At 59.4% G+C, this 17171-nt stretch overlaps 1 protein-coding gene across 5 annotated transcripts; it reads right to left on the reverse strand.

Annotated features, from left to right (window-relative positions):
• On the reverse strand, nt 1-16721 carry U2AF2 (U2 small nuclear RNA auxiliary factor 2). 5 transcript variants are annotated; one of them, XM_082676881.1, is made up of 13 exons: nt 15706-16721; nt 12137-12256; nt 11768-11903; nt 11108-11152; nt 10713-10816; nt 10233-10384; nt 8786-8902; nt 8475-8613; nt 4165-4244; nt 3964-4086; nt 3567-3665; nt 3062-3310; nt 1-276 (listed from the first exon to the last, which is right to left on the reverse strand). In XM_082676881.1, the coding sequence occupies exons 5-13, from the start codon at nt 10732-10734 to the stop codon at nt 142-144; spliced, it is 1116 nt and encodes a 371-aa protein (XP_082533007.1). In that variant the 5' UTR covers nt 10735-10816; nt 11108-11152; nt 11768-11903; nt 12137-12256; nt 15706-16721; the 3' UTR covers nt 1-141. The 5 variants fall into 5 exon arrangements, with proteins under 5 accessions (XP_082533007.1, XP_082533004.1, XP_082533003.1 ...); XM_082676878.1 differs by lacking the exon at nt 12137-12256 and having other exon boundaries at nt 3579-3665; XM_082676877.1 differs by lacking the exon at nt 12137-12256.
• Nucleotides 16722-17171: the final 450 nt, after the last annotated feature.

A 17171-nucleotide genomic window follows, 5' to 3' on the forward strand; every position in this document is an offset into this window, starting at 1 on the left:
CCTTAATCGGTGCCATTCCAGTTGCTGCCGGCTGTCATTCGGCTGTCACTCCTCTGCCCATCGTCTTCAGAGGGGGAAAAGAGGGGGAGCTGGAGGGGGAGAAGCCCCAGCCAGCCCTGCCCCTGCCCTCCCCCGCCGCCTCTACCAGAAGTCCCGGCGGTGGTAAGAGTCGGGGTCACAGTATTTTGTGACAACCACTCTGTTGGCGAACTTGCGACCCGTCAGGCCCTGCATGGCTTTCTGGCAGTCAAACACAGAGGTGAACTCCACGAAGATCTGTGGGAACAAGACGCAGGTTGTGAAGACCAAGGCCTCCCGGCCTCCAAGGATGCGCCGGTTCACTCACAGCAACCAGCCAGCATCTATCTACCCAAACCCAGAACTCCGCGGGAGGGAGAGGGAGGGAGGGAGGTTTACCAAACATCCTCCAGCACCCCAGGATCAAAGAATGACAGAAGACAGAGACATGCAGAGGCATGGAGAATGAGAGCAGAGGAAGCTTAAGTCAAGAGCCCCAAAGGGCAGGGGACAGGGGTGAGCTCAAGGAGACTGGTCACTTATGCTGTGTCTCCCCTGTACCAGGCACCATGCTGGGTGCTCCCCCAGCCACCCCAAGGGCCATGGGTGTCTCCCCCAGACAAGGGATGAAGTAAGGAAAGCTGACAAATTAGTACTCAAACGCAGGTTGATTCAAAAAAAAACAAAAAAACACCTGAACCTTGATCTGCTCAAGCTTCTCATCTTTCTTGAACCACCAGTTACAGAAGTGGAGGGAGGGGTGGATATAACCAGCCTAATTCAGAACATGGGGAGTTCTATAAAAACATGCCCCCTAATGCCTCAACAAGCAAAACGGCTTGCAAAACAAAACAAAACAAAACAAGTGACAAAACTGATAAATTTTAAGGAAGTTTGAAACCAAACTGCAGGGTTCCTTATTTTGATCAAAGCAGCTATAAAAAGACATTTTTGAGACAGTAAGGGAAATCGGAACATGGCTTGGGTAGACAGGTACTAATGGTAATTTTGTTAACGTACTAATGGTACTGTATGGTTTTGTTAAAATAATTTTTTAAAGTCATCTGTTTATAGCAGTAGTTCTCAACCAAGGTGAATTTGTCCCCAGGGGACATTTGGCAATGTCTAGAGATGATTTTCATTGTCACAAAGGCAAGAGTAACACTACTGGCATCTAGTGGGTGGAGGCTGGGATGGGGCTAAACATCCTACAGCACACAGCACAGGCCCCAAAGCAAGAGTGACCAGGCCCAAGACATCAGGAGTTCAGATAGAGAACTGTACTTAAGTGATATATGAGATATATCTTGTTTCGGGGGGGGGGAAGGGAGATGGGAAGCTGAATATATAGAAATCATGAATGATAAGATATTGGTAACCTGAAGCTGGGCGACGGGCCACTAAGACACTGCTACACATACTAGAATACAACTTTAAAAACATTATACTATAACCTTAACTCTATCGCCACGACGGTTTCTCTCAACTCCTACGTTTGAAAAGAATGATGATAAAGTTTGAAAACAAATCACATAGACTGATCCCTGAGACCAGACCGGGTCTTTCAATTAGTCCCCCCCAAACACGTCCTCAGCCCCCAGGCAGCCTCCAGGCTCTCCTCTCTCGAGCCACGACTGCACTAAGGAGACTGACCTGTCATGGACGGAGTGTCTCCAGTGCAGCAGTTAGGGGCAGGTAGGAGCGCAGGCCAAACCCAGTGCGGCCCACCCTCCCCTCCTGCCCCCGCCCCACCCCCCTCTGCCCCCACCTGCGATGCTTTTCCACTGCTCCTCGGCAAGTCTGTCCAGCCTGACACCTGAACAGGGATCAGGGTGCCTACCAGACCTCAAACTTGGAAGCAGCTCTGTCCAGCCCACTGTTCCCTGCAACATCTCTGTTGGGGTCTCAGGACCTCAAAGCCAGCCCCCCAACACTGACCATCGTCCCTCCCCCGCAGACCTGCTCAGGTCCCCTGCTTCTCACCTGCCATCTCTGCCAGGTCACCAAACCCAGAAGGCTGAGATGAGCATCTCACTGGCTCCTCCCCCTCCCCGGCACACCCAGATCAGCCGCCATGGTCCCGGCATTCACAGGCCACTGACTTCTCTTCATCCTCCTGCCTGCTCTGAATCAGGTCACCGTCTTTCACCCAGATGACCACAAGCCGTTAGTACCCAAAGCTCCAAACATCACACGGCTGTCACCCCCCACCCCTCCAAATTCCCAGCTCTGCTTTGCACTCCATGGCCACCCCCCCCACTGTAAGGCACCACCTCGATGTGCCAGGTGTTTCCCACGTTTAAGAGCTTTCGAAGGCTCCCCCCATCCTCACTCAGAACAGCCAGCATGCTTCCTAGCACCCACGCTTCACCCCCTCCGGCTACACCAGCCACCTCGCTGCCTCTTGCCAGGACCCCACCTGCCTGCCGCGAGAACTGGGTGTCGCTCGGGCTTCACCAGCTCCTGACTTGCCTACCTGAACACAGGGCCCAGTGCGACGCTGCTCCCCTCCCAGCCACCACCGGAAGCAGCACATGCGCTGTCTCTCAACGTGGGCATCCCACTGACCCACAAGGCGAGCAGCCACACACGCTGCAGGCATCCCGAGGGGGGGCGTGAGATGCTGGCACCTGGCACAGTGCCAGGGACAACGTGACTCGGTGAGCTCAGAATCAGACCCCAGAAATCAGAAACTTAACTGTGGAGAAGGGCTCGGAGCTGCTGTGAGAGCTCAGGACGGAAGACACAGGTGGGTTTGCTGCTTTGGGGACTATTTTTAGCACTTTTCTCCCCCTTCCATAGACAAGGCCAAACCACTTACCCAAGATCACATGAAACCCAGGTTCTGAACCAAAGCTGCTTCTATACAGAGGCAAGAGGCAAGTCCTCAGCCACAGCGGCACAGCACGCGCGCTGCCTCTCGCCGCAGGCCTGGGCCCCCAGAGGCCCCGCTCTCTCTGGGTCAGAGTAGGGTGTGGGTGTGCGTGTGTGCCCGCACACGTGTGGGGACAGGGGACGCTCACGAGAGCACGCTCCCACGCACCTTTCCACAGCCGGGCACCTCCACGCCGTCCACGGGGCGGGGGATCTCGATGGACTTGACGAGCCCGTACTTGCTGCATTCGTCACGCACGTCCTCCACGATCTCCTCGTACTCCTCATCGTCCAGCAGCTCCTCAGGCAGGACCATGTTCATGAGGCACAGGACCTCAGTCGGGTGACCACCCATCTGCACCTGGGAGCTCATCAGGCCAGGCACTTGCAAGGTCACGGGGGTCTGGTTGATGGTACTCTGTGGGGCAGCAGGGGCAGGGGCGTCACGGGGCAGCTCCGCCCTCGCCCCCTCCATGCCCACTTCCCCCGAGCCCTCCCCCAAGACGCCATCCCAGGGAAAGACCCTGCTCTGCCCTTGAAGACGCAGGCACCCACTCCCAACACTGGCCAGGAAAGCCAGGGGCAGAGCTTAGGACGGCCCACCCAGCGCGCCCCCCAGCCCCTTCCCACCCCCCCACCCCCAGATGTCCCCTAGCCAATGGAAGATGACGTGCCGGGGGGCTCACCAGCGTGGCATTCTTGGCTCCCACGCTTGCCCTCTGGACAAGCAGCTTCTTATCCCCCAGCTGCATCCCGTTCAGCCCCGCAATGGCCTGCGTTTGGAGAACGCGGGATGGGGGCACGCAGGAGAGAGGTACAGGTCAGAGGCCAGTAGCCTGACACCTCCCCCGCAAGCCCCACTACCCCAGAGCCGGACACTGATAGGGAAGAGGGCAAGGCAAAGGGGTGAGAGCTTGGCAAGAGCTAGAACCGAGGGAAAAGGGCCCCTATGCCCAGCCCTGCTTCGGGGTGGCCTCCTCCCACCCATCCTGAATAAGGGAGACCTCAGCGAGGATACAGAGCAGGGTGAGGGCAAGGACAGACTCGCCAGCGCAGGGTCCCAGGGCTCACCTGGTCTGTGACGTTGATGTCCACGTACTCACAGAAGGCGTAGCCCTTGGAGAGCCCTGTGGCACTGTCCTTGACCAGGTTGAAGGCCTTGAGAGGCCCAAACGATGTCAGCAGCTCTTTTACCTGCGGCAGGCCAAGACGCCATGAGAGTATGGACGAAGGCTGTGACGGGGGAGGGGCGGGAAGAGACGAAGGGTCTACCTGGTCGTCATTCAGGTAGTTGGGTAAGCCCCCAATGAACAGCTTGTGGGCAGAGTCCGGGACCACGGTGGACACGACTCCTAAGGGCAGAAAGAAGCAGACGGACTGTGAGTGCCAGCACCAGGTCGTTTCACAGACCCTGGCAGATGTCTGCAGGGAGAGGCCCGGCAGCCCTGGTCAGGCCACGTCCCTCCCACCCATGCGCCCTCCCCAGCCCCGCCTCGGAGGCGCACCCCAGCAGCACTCTTCGTTCGGGACGCAGAGCGACCCCAGCACAGCGGCACATCGGGGCCCTGGGGTCAGAGACACGAGCTCACACCCCAACCTGCCACCTGCTGCTGCGTCACCTGGGCAGGTTCCCTCGGCTCTCGGCCTGCTGGAGAGGCATCGTGGGGATACACAACCTCTCCTTCATCCTCAAGCCTCCACTCAGAGCCCTCCCCCAACCTGCCTCTGCTGAGACCAGGTCTCCCCAGGAAGCCTCCACGACCTTTCCCCGTGGGCCTGTGCTATGCACAGCTACAGGTGTCCCGAGCCGCTCTCTGGCCTCAGTCACAGGTGACCTCGGAGGAGTCTGCTGCTCGGTGTCCGTGAGGGCTGGGACGTGCCCGGCTCACTCAGCACCCTGGCAAGGCGGGGCCCACATCAGCCAAGCAGGTTTAACGACCACCGTGCGTCCACCCCAATCCTGCCCTCTCCGCTGAGCTTTTGACTCGGGCGCCTGCCAGGACTCAGCCCAACGTCTCGCACACTTCCAAAACGTTGTCCTTCAATTCCTGGAGCCTCCCCAGAGGGCCTAAACTACACAGAGCTCCAGGACGCCGGCTGGACACAAAGAGGATAGAAACGTGGACCACCACCCACCCGGCCGGACCTGCTGTTGACTTTGAGTTCAAGGCCCACTAAGCCCACTACTGCCAGACGCACCACCTTGCCTTCCTCTGCAATCCGGCACCAGGTGGCCCCGCTCCACCTCCTCCTGACCTTGGAGAGGAGCAGGCGACATGGGAGATGGGAAAGAGCCTCAGACACTGCCACTGCGCCCACAGAAGGGCTCCCTCTCCCACCACCACCCACCGGTCCAGCCCCTCCGGCCCTGCCGCTCCAACCACCAGAGCCCAGCCCCATCGGGGTGGGGCATGCAATCCTCTGAGACGTGGCCTGGGCAAGGAGAGATGAGCAGAAGCATCTGGGAACCAGGGCCACGGACCGAGCACTCCACACCGGGCACCCCTGGCCGAACTCCTTCCAGCTATTCGTTTCACGTTCTCCCACCCCTACCTACAGCACGACAGGAGGAGACTGAGGCCCAGGGAGCAGGTACCACGTGAGGTCACACACTCCAGGACCCCCAACTTCACAGGTAGCTCTCAGGGAGCGAAAGGCTCTGCAAGGGTGCCGTCACAGGACACGGGCTGCGGATACAAGACTGCAGAGTGGCAGCACTGGGGCTGGAACCTGCCCCACCACACACCTCAGGGAAGCACACGGCACCGAGGGCACCAGAGTTGGGCTCCCTGGGCTCCAATCTGGGGTACGAGACTGAGTGAGGCTCCTCTGGGCCTCAGTGACCTCATCTGTGGAACGGGGAGAAGCTCGCACCCCCCACCCCGAGCGCGTGGATGAGCACGACGGAGCCACACGAGCACTGGACGCGGGCTGGCGGCCAGGCTCGCCACCCCATGAAGCCCAGGCCGCGCCAGCACGAGGGAGCAGCAGGTCGGCGCCTCAGCAACCACAGCCCCTCCGTGCTCACTCGGTTCTGCCAGGGGAGAAGGGCCTGCTCTTCAGGGTCGCACGACCAGGAAAGCACAAGATAAATGGGGAACCCAGGCCGGTGTTGATGCCCAAAGTCAAAGCCCCGAGCAGCTCATCTCCGGACGGCACGCTCTGGGCGCCGCCCTGCTTCACACACCTGTTCTCTTCCAGAGGGGCTACCTCTCACCTTCACCTCTAAAACCTCACCACCCCCCATAAGGCTGCCCTGGACCCCCAGGTGCCAAGCAATCCTTTCTCATACCTGCAGCGTCACCTGCCCCTCGGCAGGAGGACCGTGACCGCCTCGTGCACTGCTGTGCCCCTGGCACCCCCGGCACTGCTTCGTAGGATCCTCCTGGGGGAGTGGAGGAAGCCCCACAGGTAGGGGCCTCTGGAGGCAGAGTCAGATTCGCCCCTGAACTGAGGAGTGAGCCTGATGCAGGACGGGCACTCAGGGTGAAGCTAAATTCACAAATTCAAAGTTGCTACGCCTTCCTGCTCCCAGTTTCCATCTCGTCTTTAGGGCCACTGCACAGTCAGGCCTGAGATCAGGGAGCGCAGTTAAGGTCTCACCCCTGCAGATGATATACACTTTCAGTTTCAGGTCAGTCCCCTTTTACCAAGACAAGGAAGTTACCTTCCAGGTTCCTACATTGTTTCTTTTCCAACCAAGCGTGCCTGCCGAATTTTATCAAATGCTTTTATCAAATGCTTCTCCCGTTTATCGAACATTAGATCGAAATATGACCTTTATTGCAGACAACGTTTAACCTGCAGCCACCATCACTTTTCCTGCCATCCTCGGCACCCAAGGAAGGAACAGACTCGCCCAGTCACTGGTGGCTGGACCCCCGGCCTCCCTGGGGAGATAAATCCCAGAGAGGAGGTCAGCCGTAGTAACAGAGCCTGCGACCGAACACTGTCCCTGCCCCTGCGATGCCTCCGGTTCCACAGGAGAGAGGTGACAAGTGGGGCAGCACGGGAGACGGCCAGGCAGACTCTGCGGTCAGGCTGCGCCACCCGGGGTCCCAGCAATCATGCCTCTGAGCACGTCACTGCTCGCTTCCTGCCTCACTCCCCTCCTTCGTGAGAGGGTGCCCCAGCACCTACCACAGGAGTCAAGGGCCACTGCAGCACGAAAGCAACTCAAACCACGCGCCAGTGCGAGTGGCTACGTGCCGATAGATCTTAAAGATCTGGCCCCTAGTTGTCACCTGCCGACCCTGTACTACAGGACAGTCACGATGACGAACACCTGATCCACGGGGCACACTTGGGACTGTGCTGGCCCAGGAAGCAGGAGAAGCAGTGGGCTCCTGTGTAAATAGGAATGAGTTAAAACGCAGGGAATTCACTGGAAAGAGACACAAAGGAATGTTCCGTGGCTTGATCTGGGAGGTGGCCCCACAGACATACGTGCACGTAGAGCGTCAGAAAGTCAGTAACTTCTCAAGTTTTTTTTTATAAGTTAGAGAGATATGCTGAATTTACCCAAACTGGTACGGTGGAAAACACTGGGGATGAGCCAGGGACCCAGCCCTGAGTCCCAAGGTGCAACCCTCTCTGGACTCCACATCCCCCATTTCACAAAGTGAAGAGCCAACTCAGTTTCCAAGAGGTGTCCTTCAGCGTGAAGCCTCAGCCAGCAGAACGCCACGTTCTCAGCCCCCAAGGGTGGGGCTCACGGCCCCCACACCCAGAGCACCCGGTGCTCACCCTGCCTTTGCCTGAGAGCTGGACCCCCAGCTCGGCTACCGCAGCACTGGCCCCTCCAACCCCACAGTGTTTCCGGCCCCCAACAGGGCCCCTCACAGGCCCAAATCCTCACTTCCACTCGGCAGTCAACCACAGGGGTCAGCAAACAGCCTGCAGGTTCCTGTTTCTGTACAGCCTGCAGGCTTTCTGAAAGGTTGTTTTACCACATGTGAACGTTTACATGGCACCCAAACATCAGGATCCATGGATGTTAAGGCATACGGGACACAACCACACCCACTCGCTTAGGAAGCACGCGTGGCTGCTTTCCTGCTACAACTGCAGGGTAGTTTCAACAGAGACCACGCGGCCTGCAGAGCAAAAAACAGTCACTCTCTGGCCCTTTACAGGAGAAAGTTCTGCCGACCCCAGGTCTGCTATGTTACCTACCGACCTGAGGTGGTACTAAACACGGCTGCGTAGGCTGGCCCGGAGCACAGGGGTCGACGGAAAATCCACATCAGACCCCGCACCAGGAGCTCTACTGACCACCTGCCCATCCACACAGGCTCACCCACGCTCGTACTGACCCCACAGTACGAGAGTTGCTGCCTCTCACTGCCCACAACACGTTCAGTCTGGCCCTGGCTCCGCCACTTACAAGCTATGAGTCCTCAAGCAGACCACAGCTCACCCTCTCTGGGTGCCGGGCGCCACCTCTGCAAACAGGGAGACGCCCAACTCCCAAAAATTCGAAGGCCGGATGAGACGACGCATCCCCTCTGAAGCACTCGTGCTGCTTCCCTGTTAGCTCCAGCTGGCCTACAGAGGGAAAGGTGGGCAAGCTCCCCACTCACCAGGCACATAGACAGAGGGATTCTCTGACATGCCAGGCAGGGGCTGGTAGTCGTGAGGCCTGCGGATCTTCAGCGACTGGCCCTGGAAGATGATGCCATCAAAGGCCATGGCCTGCGTGGTCTCGTCCACTGAGCGGAACTGAAGGAAAGAAAAGGAGGTGGTAAGGGACAGGGTGAGTGGCCAGCCAGCCCCCCAACCCCCGAGGGCTCTGGGACAGCAACCTGGTAGAGAAAGGACTGCAGAAGAGCCCAGTGGGAACAAGGGCTGCTGCAAACGGGCTGGGCCTGACCCCACCACATGCCCGGCTCACCTCTAAGAAGGCAAAGTTCTTGTCCTGGTTAATCTGCACTGCCAAGACGGGATTGCCGGGGGCCTGCGTCAGCCCCCCCAGGCGCATCTGGGCGTTGAAGAAATCCATCATGGCCTCCTGCAGAGGGAAGAGGAGACAGGGGGGGGCGGGGGAAGGGAGGTGGAGAGAGGAGGGGAAGGGTGAGAGAGGGAGACACAGAGGGGTTTGGGGGTAAGGGGAGAGGGATGGGGGGCGGGGGGGAGGGAAGGGAACAGTGGAATATGGGTGGGGGCACAGAGATCAACAGTAGGAACAAAAGCAGGAGAAAGATCAGAGAAAGTGGGGGGGAGGCAGCAGCAGGAAAACAGCCAGGGACCAGGAGGCGGGACAGGAGGTGTGGAGAGAGCCACAGGGCCCCAACCAGGGGGAAAGAGAAAGATTGCTCAAGAAAGATGCGACAAACAACAGGGAGAGGCAAAAAAAACATAAAACAGAGAACAAGGAAACGGAATGTGTGAGAAAAAGAAACATCCAATGGCGACAGCAAGAGAGAAAGTAGAAGTAGAAAAGCAGCAGCAGGCAGAACACAGAGGAAACCCGATTGAGTGAGAGAGAGAGAGAGAGAGAGAAAGAGAGAGAGAGAGAGGAGCAAAGGGATGGAGGAAAGAGGGCGGGAGGCGGGGAGCGCAGGGCAGAGGGTTGGGGAGGAAGGGCGGGCGGGAGGGGAGGAGAAAAGAGTGATGTGGAGGAATCTGGCCCTGGAGTCCGGGGGCTGGTTTATCAAATGTAGCAAAGTGCAGGTTGAGAAAGTCAGAATGGACCTTACTTGCCTTCGACGACGGTAGCAAATTTTTTGTTGCTACGAGGGATCTCAGCCCCACAATATTTCACTTTAAAGAGAAATGGAAACAACTCTTTGATCTCGGGATTCTCAGGGGGTGTCACGGGAAGGGGTGGGGGAGAGGGGAAGGGGAGAGGAGCGGTAGGGAAGGTGAGGGGAGGTCGGGGCTATCAAAAATAAAAGAACAGCGACCATGGGAGGGATGTGGGGAGAGGATGGGGGACACAGGCGGCAGAAAACAAGAGGCGTGTCAGAAACACTGAGGGGGAGCGTGCGTGTGCGTGTGCATGTGCATGTGTGCGTGTCCGAGTCTCCCTCTCTGTCTCTCTCCACACGGATTCGGATTCGTGGATTCGTAGGTACGTTACGTGTGTGCCTGCTCTCTGGGTTGCTGGAGGAGGTTGGGAAAGGGAGACGGGAGAGGGAAAGGAGGGAGGGAGAGGGCCACCCCCAGCCCGGCCCCTGGCTGGCTCAACTCCATCGGTCCGTCTGGGAGGGGGCCGGGGGGTCTTGCAGGAGCAGAGTCTCACCCGTGCAGGTTGGGGGACGGAATGGAGGGAAGGGGAGGAACAGGTGGGGGGGACAGGGAGAGGTAGGGGCAGGGGGAGGGCAGGGAGAAGGCAGTACCTCAGTGATGCCGAAGGGGATGTTGCCCACATAGAGGCGCCGGGCCTGTCTGGTCATCTGGCTACCGACCACGGGCACCGGTGTCGGGGTCACAGCCAGACCGTCGGGGGTCATGGTGGGGAGAAGGGCGGTGGCTGGAATCTGACCGGCAGCTTCAAAAGGAAGAGACGGGGATTAGAGGACATCAGGGCGCCCGTGGAGCGGCTCAGCAGCCGCGCCCTCCCAGACATGGGCAACCACCGCCTCTGCGAAACCAGGTCTGTTGACAGCTTCATCCCTGCTGTCAACTGCAACAGTAAGGGCTGTTGTCAAGGGGCTTCAAAAGGCAGAGGCCAGAAAACCCAGGGTGAAAACCCCATCCGCCACCCCCCCAAAACCGAGGCTCTGCTTCCTGACCACCCCAGTATACAACCACTCCAGCTCACGAGAGGGTAAGGGGGCCAGAGGACCAGCAGATGTGGGGCGGCGGCCGGAGCCTACCTTGCATGGCCTTGTACTGCATGGGGGTGATGTGCTCAAAGCCGGGCGGTGGCACGTCCCAATATTTACGGACCTTCTTCTTCTTCTCGTGGCGGGGGGAACGACTGGGGGAGGGGGGAGGGGAGAGCGGGGCAGGGCGACCTCAGTCTGACCAAAGGTGGGCCTGCAAGTCCCCCCAGGTTCCCCTCGGCTCCCCCGCCCAGCTCGGCTCTCTCCAGGAGGGAGAGGATCCGGGTCAGGGCCATGCCCAGGCCCGGGGAGGGTGCTATTGCAAGGCAGGTGGGCTCTCCCCAGTGCTCGGGCCGGGGCTGGACAAGGACAGGGCAGGGTGCACAGCGGGGAGGGAGGCGAAGGGAACGGACGTCAGGGCGGAAGGGGCAGGAGGAGAAGCTCACATCAATCCACCGTGCTCCTCTTTAGCGCCTCTGGTCAAAGGTTTGCTGGGGGGTGGGAGGGAAAGGTGTGGGGAGGGGTGACTGGGGACCCTCGTCTTCCCCACACACCACACCCCCCAAGGCCGCTGAGTCCAGGGCTGGGGCAGGGCCGAGGTGAACAAGCAGCGGGCAAACCCCCTCGGCCCTGCCATTTCCCCCATGCCCCCCACCCCCAAGCAAGAGGAAGGGAGGAAGGGCCAGACAGACCACTTTCTAGCTGAAGAGACTGAGGTGGGAGGAGGCAGGACTTCCACCTATCCCGCCCTTCCTCACCCAAGGGGCAGAGAGGACAGAGGGGAGCCTGGGGAGGGAAGAGGCGTTAGAGCGGAAACCGCCGTCCCCCTCCCAGGGCGGCACCCCGGAGACCCGCACAGTGGGCACAAGAGGGCCGGGAAGGGGAGGGAGCCCCTCATCAAGGGACAGACAGAGCAGCTCCCTGTCACCAGACTCGCCTTGGAGATAAAGAAACTGCCGCACCAGCGACCCACCAGAAACTGAAGGAAACCCCAGGAACAGGGAAGAAACTGATTCAGACAGATGAGCAGCAGCGCCTCCCCCAGGTCCACGCGGAGAGGAGCCCCAGAGCCCCGGGACGCAGCCGCCCGCTCCCCGCCCTGGTACCTTCGGCGCCGCCTGTCCCGGGAGGCGCTGCGCTGGTCCCGGTTGCGCCGGTCCCGGCTGCGGCTGCGGCGCTTGCGGTCCCGGCTTCGAGAGCGGCTGTGGCTGCGCTTCCGGTGCCGGTTCTCCTTGTCACGCTCTGGGCAAGGCGGGGGAGAGGATGAGCTGAGGGATGCCGCGGCCCAGCCCACCCGCGCACTGCTGGCTTCGCCCCAGCCCCAGGGAGGCCACCCCCAAGGGGAAGGGGCTTGATGGAGGAAGGGAGAGCAGGCTTCCTGGGTCCACACGCGAGTCCAAAGACCCTCGGGACCGGGGAGGGAGCTGGTTACCTGAGGGGACAGGGCCTGGAAGTGCCCCCGGGGTGTAAGGTACCTGAGGATGCTCAGGAGGAGCTGGGGAGCCAGAGAAGACAGAGGAGGCTGGCTCCTGGTCCCCCTCGAGGGCTGAGGGGCCTGACCCCAGGGTCGTCCCTGAGAGGGGCAGGGCTAGAGGCTGGGGAATCAAGAGACCCAATGATGTTTTCCTGAAGGGACCCAGCAGCCCCTCAGGAGACCTCCTCAACCAGCTGGCCCCCACTGCCCCACCATCAGGCCCCGGGGTCAGGCACCAGGCAGGACCCGCTTCGCTGAGAAGCAGGGACACCCAGCCCATCCCCACCCCACCAGCTGAACAATGCAGGATCCCCTCCTCCAGAAAGGCGTGTCTTTCAGAATCTGGGGGGTGGGGGGGAGGTGCCGGCCCACTACCCCCCATTCCCACACTCCCTCAGAGCCAAGGACAGCAGGAGCTGGGGCGGGGGCTTTCTCCAGAGCTCCCCTTGGCGCCTTCAACCTCCCCCCACTCGCCTTGGGGGCGGCGCCTAGGAACAGAGCACAGCCTTGCCAGCAAAGCACAGAAACCTTGGCTCCCAGCAGACCTCTCCCCCTCTGAAGGAGGTGCAGCTCCTGCACCACGCTGTTTGTACTCTATTTTCTCGGTTCAAAGACGCCACTGATTCCTCAACTATCCTCGACTACCCCTCAAACACGTGTTAACTTTACCACGTGTCTGGGGACGGGGCGGCAGGGGGCGGGGGGGTGTGTGTGTGTAGAGATAATAAGAGAATGTCATGGACCTCACTACAACAGGATAAACCTGCACCTTAAAAAGGAAAAAACGTCGTAGCAATCATCGGGATGCCGCCTAAAACCATATTCTGCGCTTATTTTACTTGCACTCGATCCTTACTGTTACTTCGGGAAAACACTGGGGAGGGGGCCTTGCTCACGTAAGAAATGAGAAACCTAAGGTGCAGAGAGATCACGTGACTTACCCAGAGCCAAAAAGCATGAAAATGGTGAAGCCTGAATGTGAACCTTGAAATGTCAGCTAAGGCAGCTAAGCAGCGGACAATACTCCTAAAACACTGGAACCACTAACGACAGTGGGATTGCCTCCTTGAAAATAAAAAGACTAAACATAAAAAATAAATTGAAAACTGGCACCTGGAGGGGACAGGAGGGAACGGGCAAGCAGTGTGAAGCCAGAGGTAAGCACAGAGTCATGGCACTGGGCCCAGGGAGGAGCCCTGGCCAGAGGCTTTGGGCCTCTGGCTCCATGCTTGTGAGACGGGCAGGTTGTGAGCAGGAGACCCTTTCCTGTGGCTTAGGCTCTAAAACAGACAAGCAGGGAAAGCGACGAACACAGAGGAAGCAGTGGCACCTGCTGGGTGCCTGGGACACAGAAAAGGAAATTAATTCCCTGGAGACACAGACTGACACTTGGAGGAAGCGGGACCGCAGAGACAAAGACCCACAGGCACAAAGACCCATGGGCAGAGCAACACATGGGCAAAGCTTCCCCCTGAGGCAAGAGTAACACCCCCCCACACACACACCCACTGATACAGCACAGACCAGAACAGAAAAGGGAGCTACAGTTGCTCAAAATGCTGTGGCCACCTTGTTGTGGGAACAACTCCACCAACCCAAGGGACATGCCCCGGCTGAGGGCCTGGCCCCCCAGTACGAGTAGGAACACCCAGGGAGAAAGCAGGCAGCACACCTGCAAGTGCCCCAAGGAAGGCTCCATCAGTTCCACTTGGCTTTCCAGCCTAGTGGAACATGGCTTTGCAGCCCAGGCAGACTCGGGATCGGTTTCAGCTTTTCTGCATAAAACCATGCAACAGCAACCAAACCTTTAAACCTCATTTTTCTCTTCTTTAAATGAGACTCATGCTTACCATCAGGTGTGGGACCCGGCAGAAGGACGTTTGGAAAGCAACTTTCCCTGCCTTTCCCCATCTCTAACACCATCTCTGAGTGAGCTGAAAACCTGCCTCTGTACTTCCTCCCTAAATAAGAAATTACACTAGGAATTATTTCACAATAAAAAATATCACTAATCGGGCACTTAACGTATGCCAACCCCCATGCCACACACTTTACATATGTTGCCCCATTTAATCTCAGCTCTACCTCTGATCAGCTGAAACGTGGGAAAGTTTTTACTTTCTGAGCCTGTTTCCTCCTCTGCAAAGGACAGGAAATCACTTCAGCCTCATAAGGCTGTTGCAAGATCCACTTAGAAAAACTGTGCAGAAGAGCTTAGCAAAGTGCCTGACACATGCTCAAAGTTTACCTGCAACTATTATTTCTATCATCCCTGTTTATTCCAACATCTCAACGACAAAAACAAACAAAAAAAGTCACGCTACACATACAAAAAAAATAAGCATACAACTACTGAACAATGAAGTAGATACTAAAACCCAGGTCTGCTCACCTCCAAAGCCTGTACTGTTAAACGGTACATCATGTACGTACAAACACCCCGTGGGCACCCCGAAACGTGACTTCTTGTCTCCTAATCCAGCCACCCCCTACCCCACTCTAGGGTGGGCCGAAAGGGTAAATCCCAGCGCCCCATGGGGCCCTCCGAACACAGGTAGCTTAAGCCTCAAGCCTACCACCTTCCCTCGGCCTAGCTTCCTCACTCTCAAATCGGAATAAGGAGACAAAAGCAACCTGTTAACTATCTAACGCTTCTCTCAGTGCTGACATTTTTGGGGCCCCCAAAGTAATCAGCGTTAGCACGGCCCCGTGCTTGGACTCGGCGTCACCCGAGGGGGACGTGCCTCCCACCCTCCCGACTGAACCAGGTCCCCCTACTCGCTCAGCCTCAGTCTCCTCCCCTCCACGCTGAGATTTACGAAGCTGAGTCTAGGTGTCCCGAGCTGCGACCCTACAGGACGTGGGGTTTGCCTCTCTAGCTAGGGAGCGATGGAACGCAAACATTCCGCACTGTGATCGCCGGGAGAGCCAAAACCCCGAGAAAGGGGTACAGGCGTGTGAGAGGAACACAGAGCACGCACAATGAGGCCTCTTCCACAAGCGCCGACCCTGGCGCCCCACGGCAGCGGCCCGGCGTGACACTGGCGGCCGGTCCGCAGGACCAGGCGCAAAGGGCGGCGGTGCTACAAGCGCCCCCCCCCCCCCGCGCGGCCCGGCCCGTGCCCACGTGAAGGGGGTCCCACAACGGCCATTTTGGAACAAAGGGGGCGTGGAGACCCGGGCCGCGGGCCCCGCCGGAAGCGGAAGTGCCAAGGCAGCCGTAGAAAAGGAGGAGGTGCGAGACCGAATCTATATAATCTCCTTTCCAGATTAAAAAAACCTAAGTCCGCGAGGGGACACCCGGCGAGCCCGCCGTGCGTGCCGGAGACCACGTGGGGCACGGAAAAAGGAGCGCATGCGTCCGGGCCTGCGCTCGCCGCTCCCTCCCCTCCCCTCCTGCGCGGCGGCACGCCGGGAGGTCACGTGAGCGAGGCGCGCGCCGCGGGACTTGGTGGGGGGGGGCGCCGCGCGGCCCTGAGAGGAGGGGGAAGCAAGGAGGAAAATGGCGGGGGACACGGAGGGAAGCCAAGAGTCGCCCCGCCCGCCGTCCCGCACCCCCGGCGCCCTCACCTTGCTTATTCTCGTTGAGCTGCCGCTCGAACTCGTCGAAGTCCGACATGCTGAGGCGGCCGCGTAGGGCCCTGTGGAGCTCTCGCCTCGCCTTGCCGCGCGCCCGCTCCGGCCGCTTCGGCTACTTCCGCCGCTTGCTTCGGCTACTTCCGGCCGCCGCCGGCGCTCCACCGCCTCCTACCTAATCAAGCCCGGGCTGCCCGCCCCACCCCAGCTCCGCCCCTCTCCCCGCCTGCGCGCCCGCGAGGTGCCCCTCCCCCCCGGGCCTGGCTCCGAAACGCGTCGGCTATTTCCGGACCGTAGAGGAAAGCCTCGGGAGCAGCAGCTACGGCTGCTTCCGAAAACACCCGAAGCGAGGGTTTCGCCGCCTTCCCAGGTTTTCGTAACTTTTCGGATATTAGCTCTTCAACGTTCAGATGTTTCCGTAGATCCTCGCGTTCCTCTGCACCCAGCCCCCTCTAAGAATTCGGCTTCTTCCGAAAATTGAAATTGTCCCAGTCTTTGACTGCTTGCGCAGATTCTCCCCGCTCTTCTCCGCCGGCCCTGTCCAAGCAATCGGCTACTTCCGACAAGCCTAACCGTCCCGGACTTCGTCACTTTCCGAAGGCTTCCGGAGCTCGCCCTCAGACCCAGCCAGAGATTAAGCTCGTTTCCAAACTTCGGCTCTTTCCGGAGATGCCAGGAGCACCCTCCTCCCCTCTCGGAGAACTTCGGCTCCTTCCGCCACCGCTTCGGGAAGGCTTCACTCACGGGAGATAGCTTCGACTTTTTCCGTCGGCACTTCGGCTCCTTCCGGCTCCGGGAACCGAAAAGGGAGGGAGGACAGAGGAGAGGTGGGTCAGGGGAAGGGAAACGGAGAAGGGGCAGGGTCCCGGCTCTCGGAACCTGACTCTCCGGGTGGGGAAAGGGGAGGAAAAGAAGGGCTGATCTTGCGGAGGGCCTAAGAAGGTTGCGCGAGACAAAATCAGCCAGCGGGGTGAAGGGTGCGCGCGGCCGCTGCGGAGGTTGCCAGAGCGGCTTTGTGCGCCTGCGCAAGGGGGAAGAGGCGGGGCGCGAGGTGGGCTTCTGCGCCTGCGTAGAAGCCGGTCTGAGGCGAGGTTTCTCAACTGTTCCGGAAGGGTGCCCGCTTCCCGAGCCCCCAGAGCGCGTGCGTGAGTCTTTCCCTTCCTCCAGGGAAAGTACTGCATTCCCGACCGTTAAGCTAGGCCGCCCTCTCCTGGTTGCCATGGCAACCGCACAAGCGCGCCCGCCCCACCCACCCACCCGCCGCGCAGGCGCAGCAGGCGACGTAGCGGACACTTCCGGGAGGCAGATAATTTCGCTTTACCGCCTCCTGGCGGAAGCCTACGCTCAGAGAGTTCCCGTTCCCCTCGTTGGCCGCCTCCGCCAGAGGTTTCATTCAGACGCGCCTCCTGCCTCCGTGCCTCTAGTCCAAGTAGCCCAGCGGGTAGTGCTCACGCCTTTTT

This window comes from Grampus griseus, assembly GCF_964374135.1.
Source record: "Grampus griseus genome assembly, chromosome: 19".
NCBI lineage: Eukaryota > Metazoa > Chordata > Mammalia > Artiodactyla > Delphinidae > Grampus > Grampus griseus.

Bases quoted from the DNA above. Each gene is read 5' to 3' on its own strand.
- U2AF2 (XM_082676877.1), bottom strand. From the start codon at position 15,754: ATGTCGGACTTCGACGAGTTCGAGCGGCAGCTCAACGAGAATAAGCAA. The intron at 8,903-10,232 runs GTACTGCCTTCT...TTCCCTCTGCAG, and splicing joins TCCCCTTCGGCATCACTGAG to GAGGCCATGATGGATTTCTT. The intron at 4,245-8,474 runs GTGAGTGGGGAG...TTCTGCCCTTAG, and splicing joins TCCCTCTGTCTATGTGCCTG to GAGTCGTGTCCACCGTGGTC.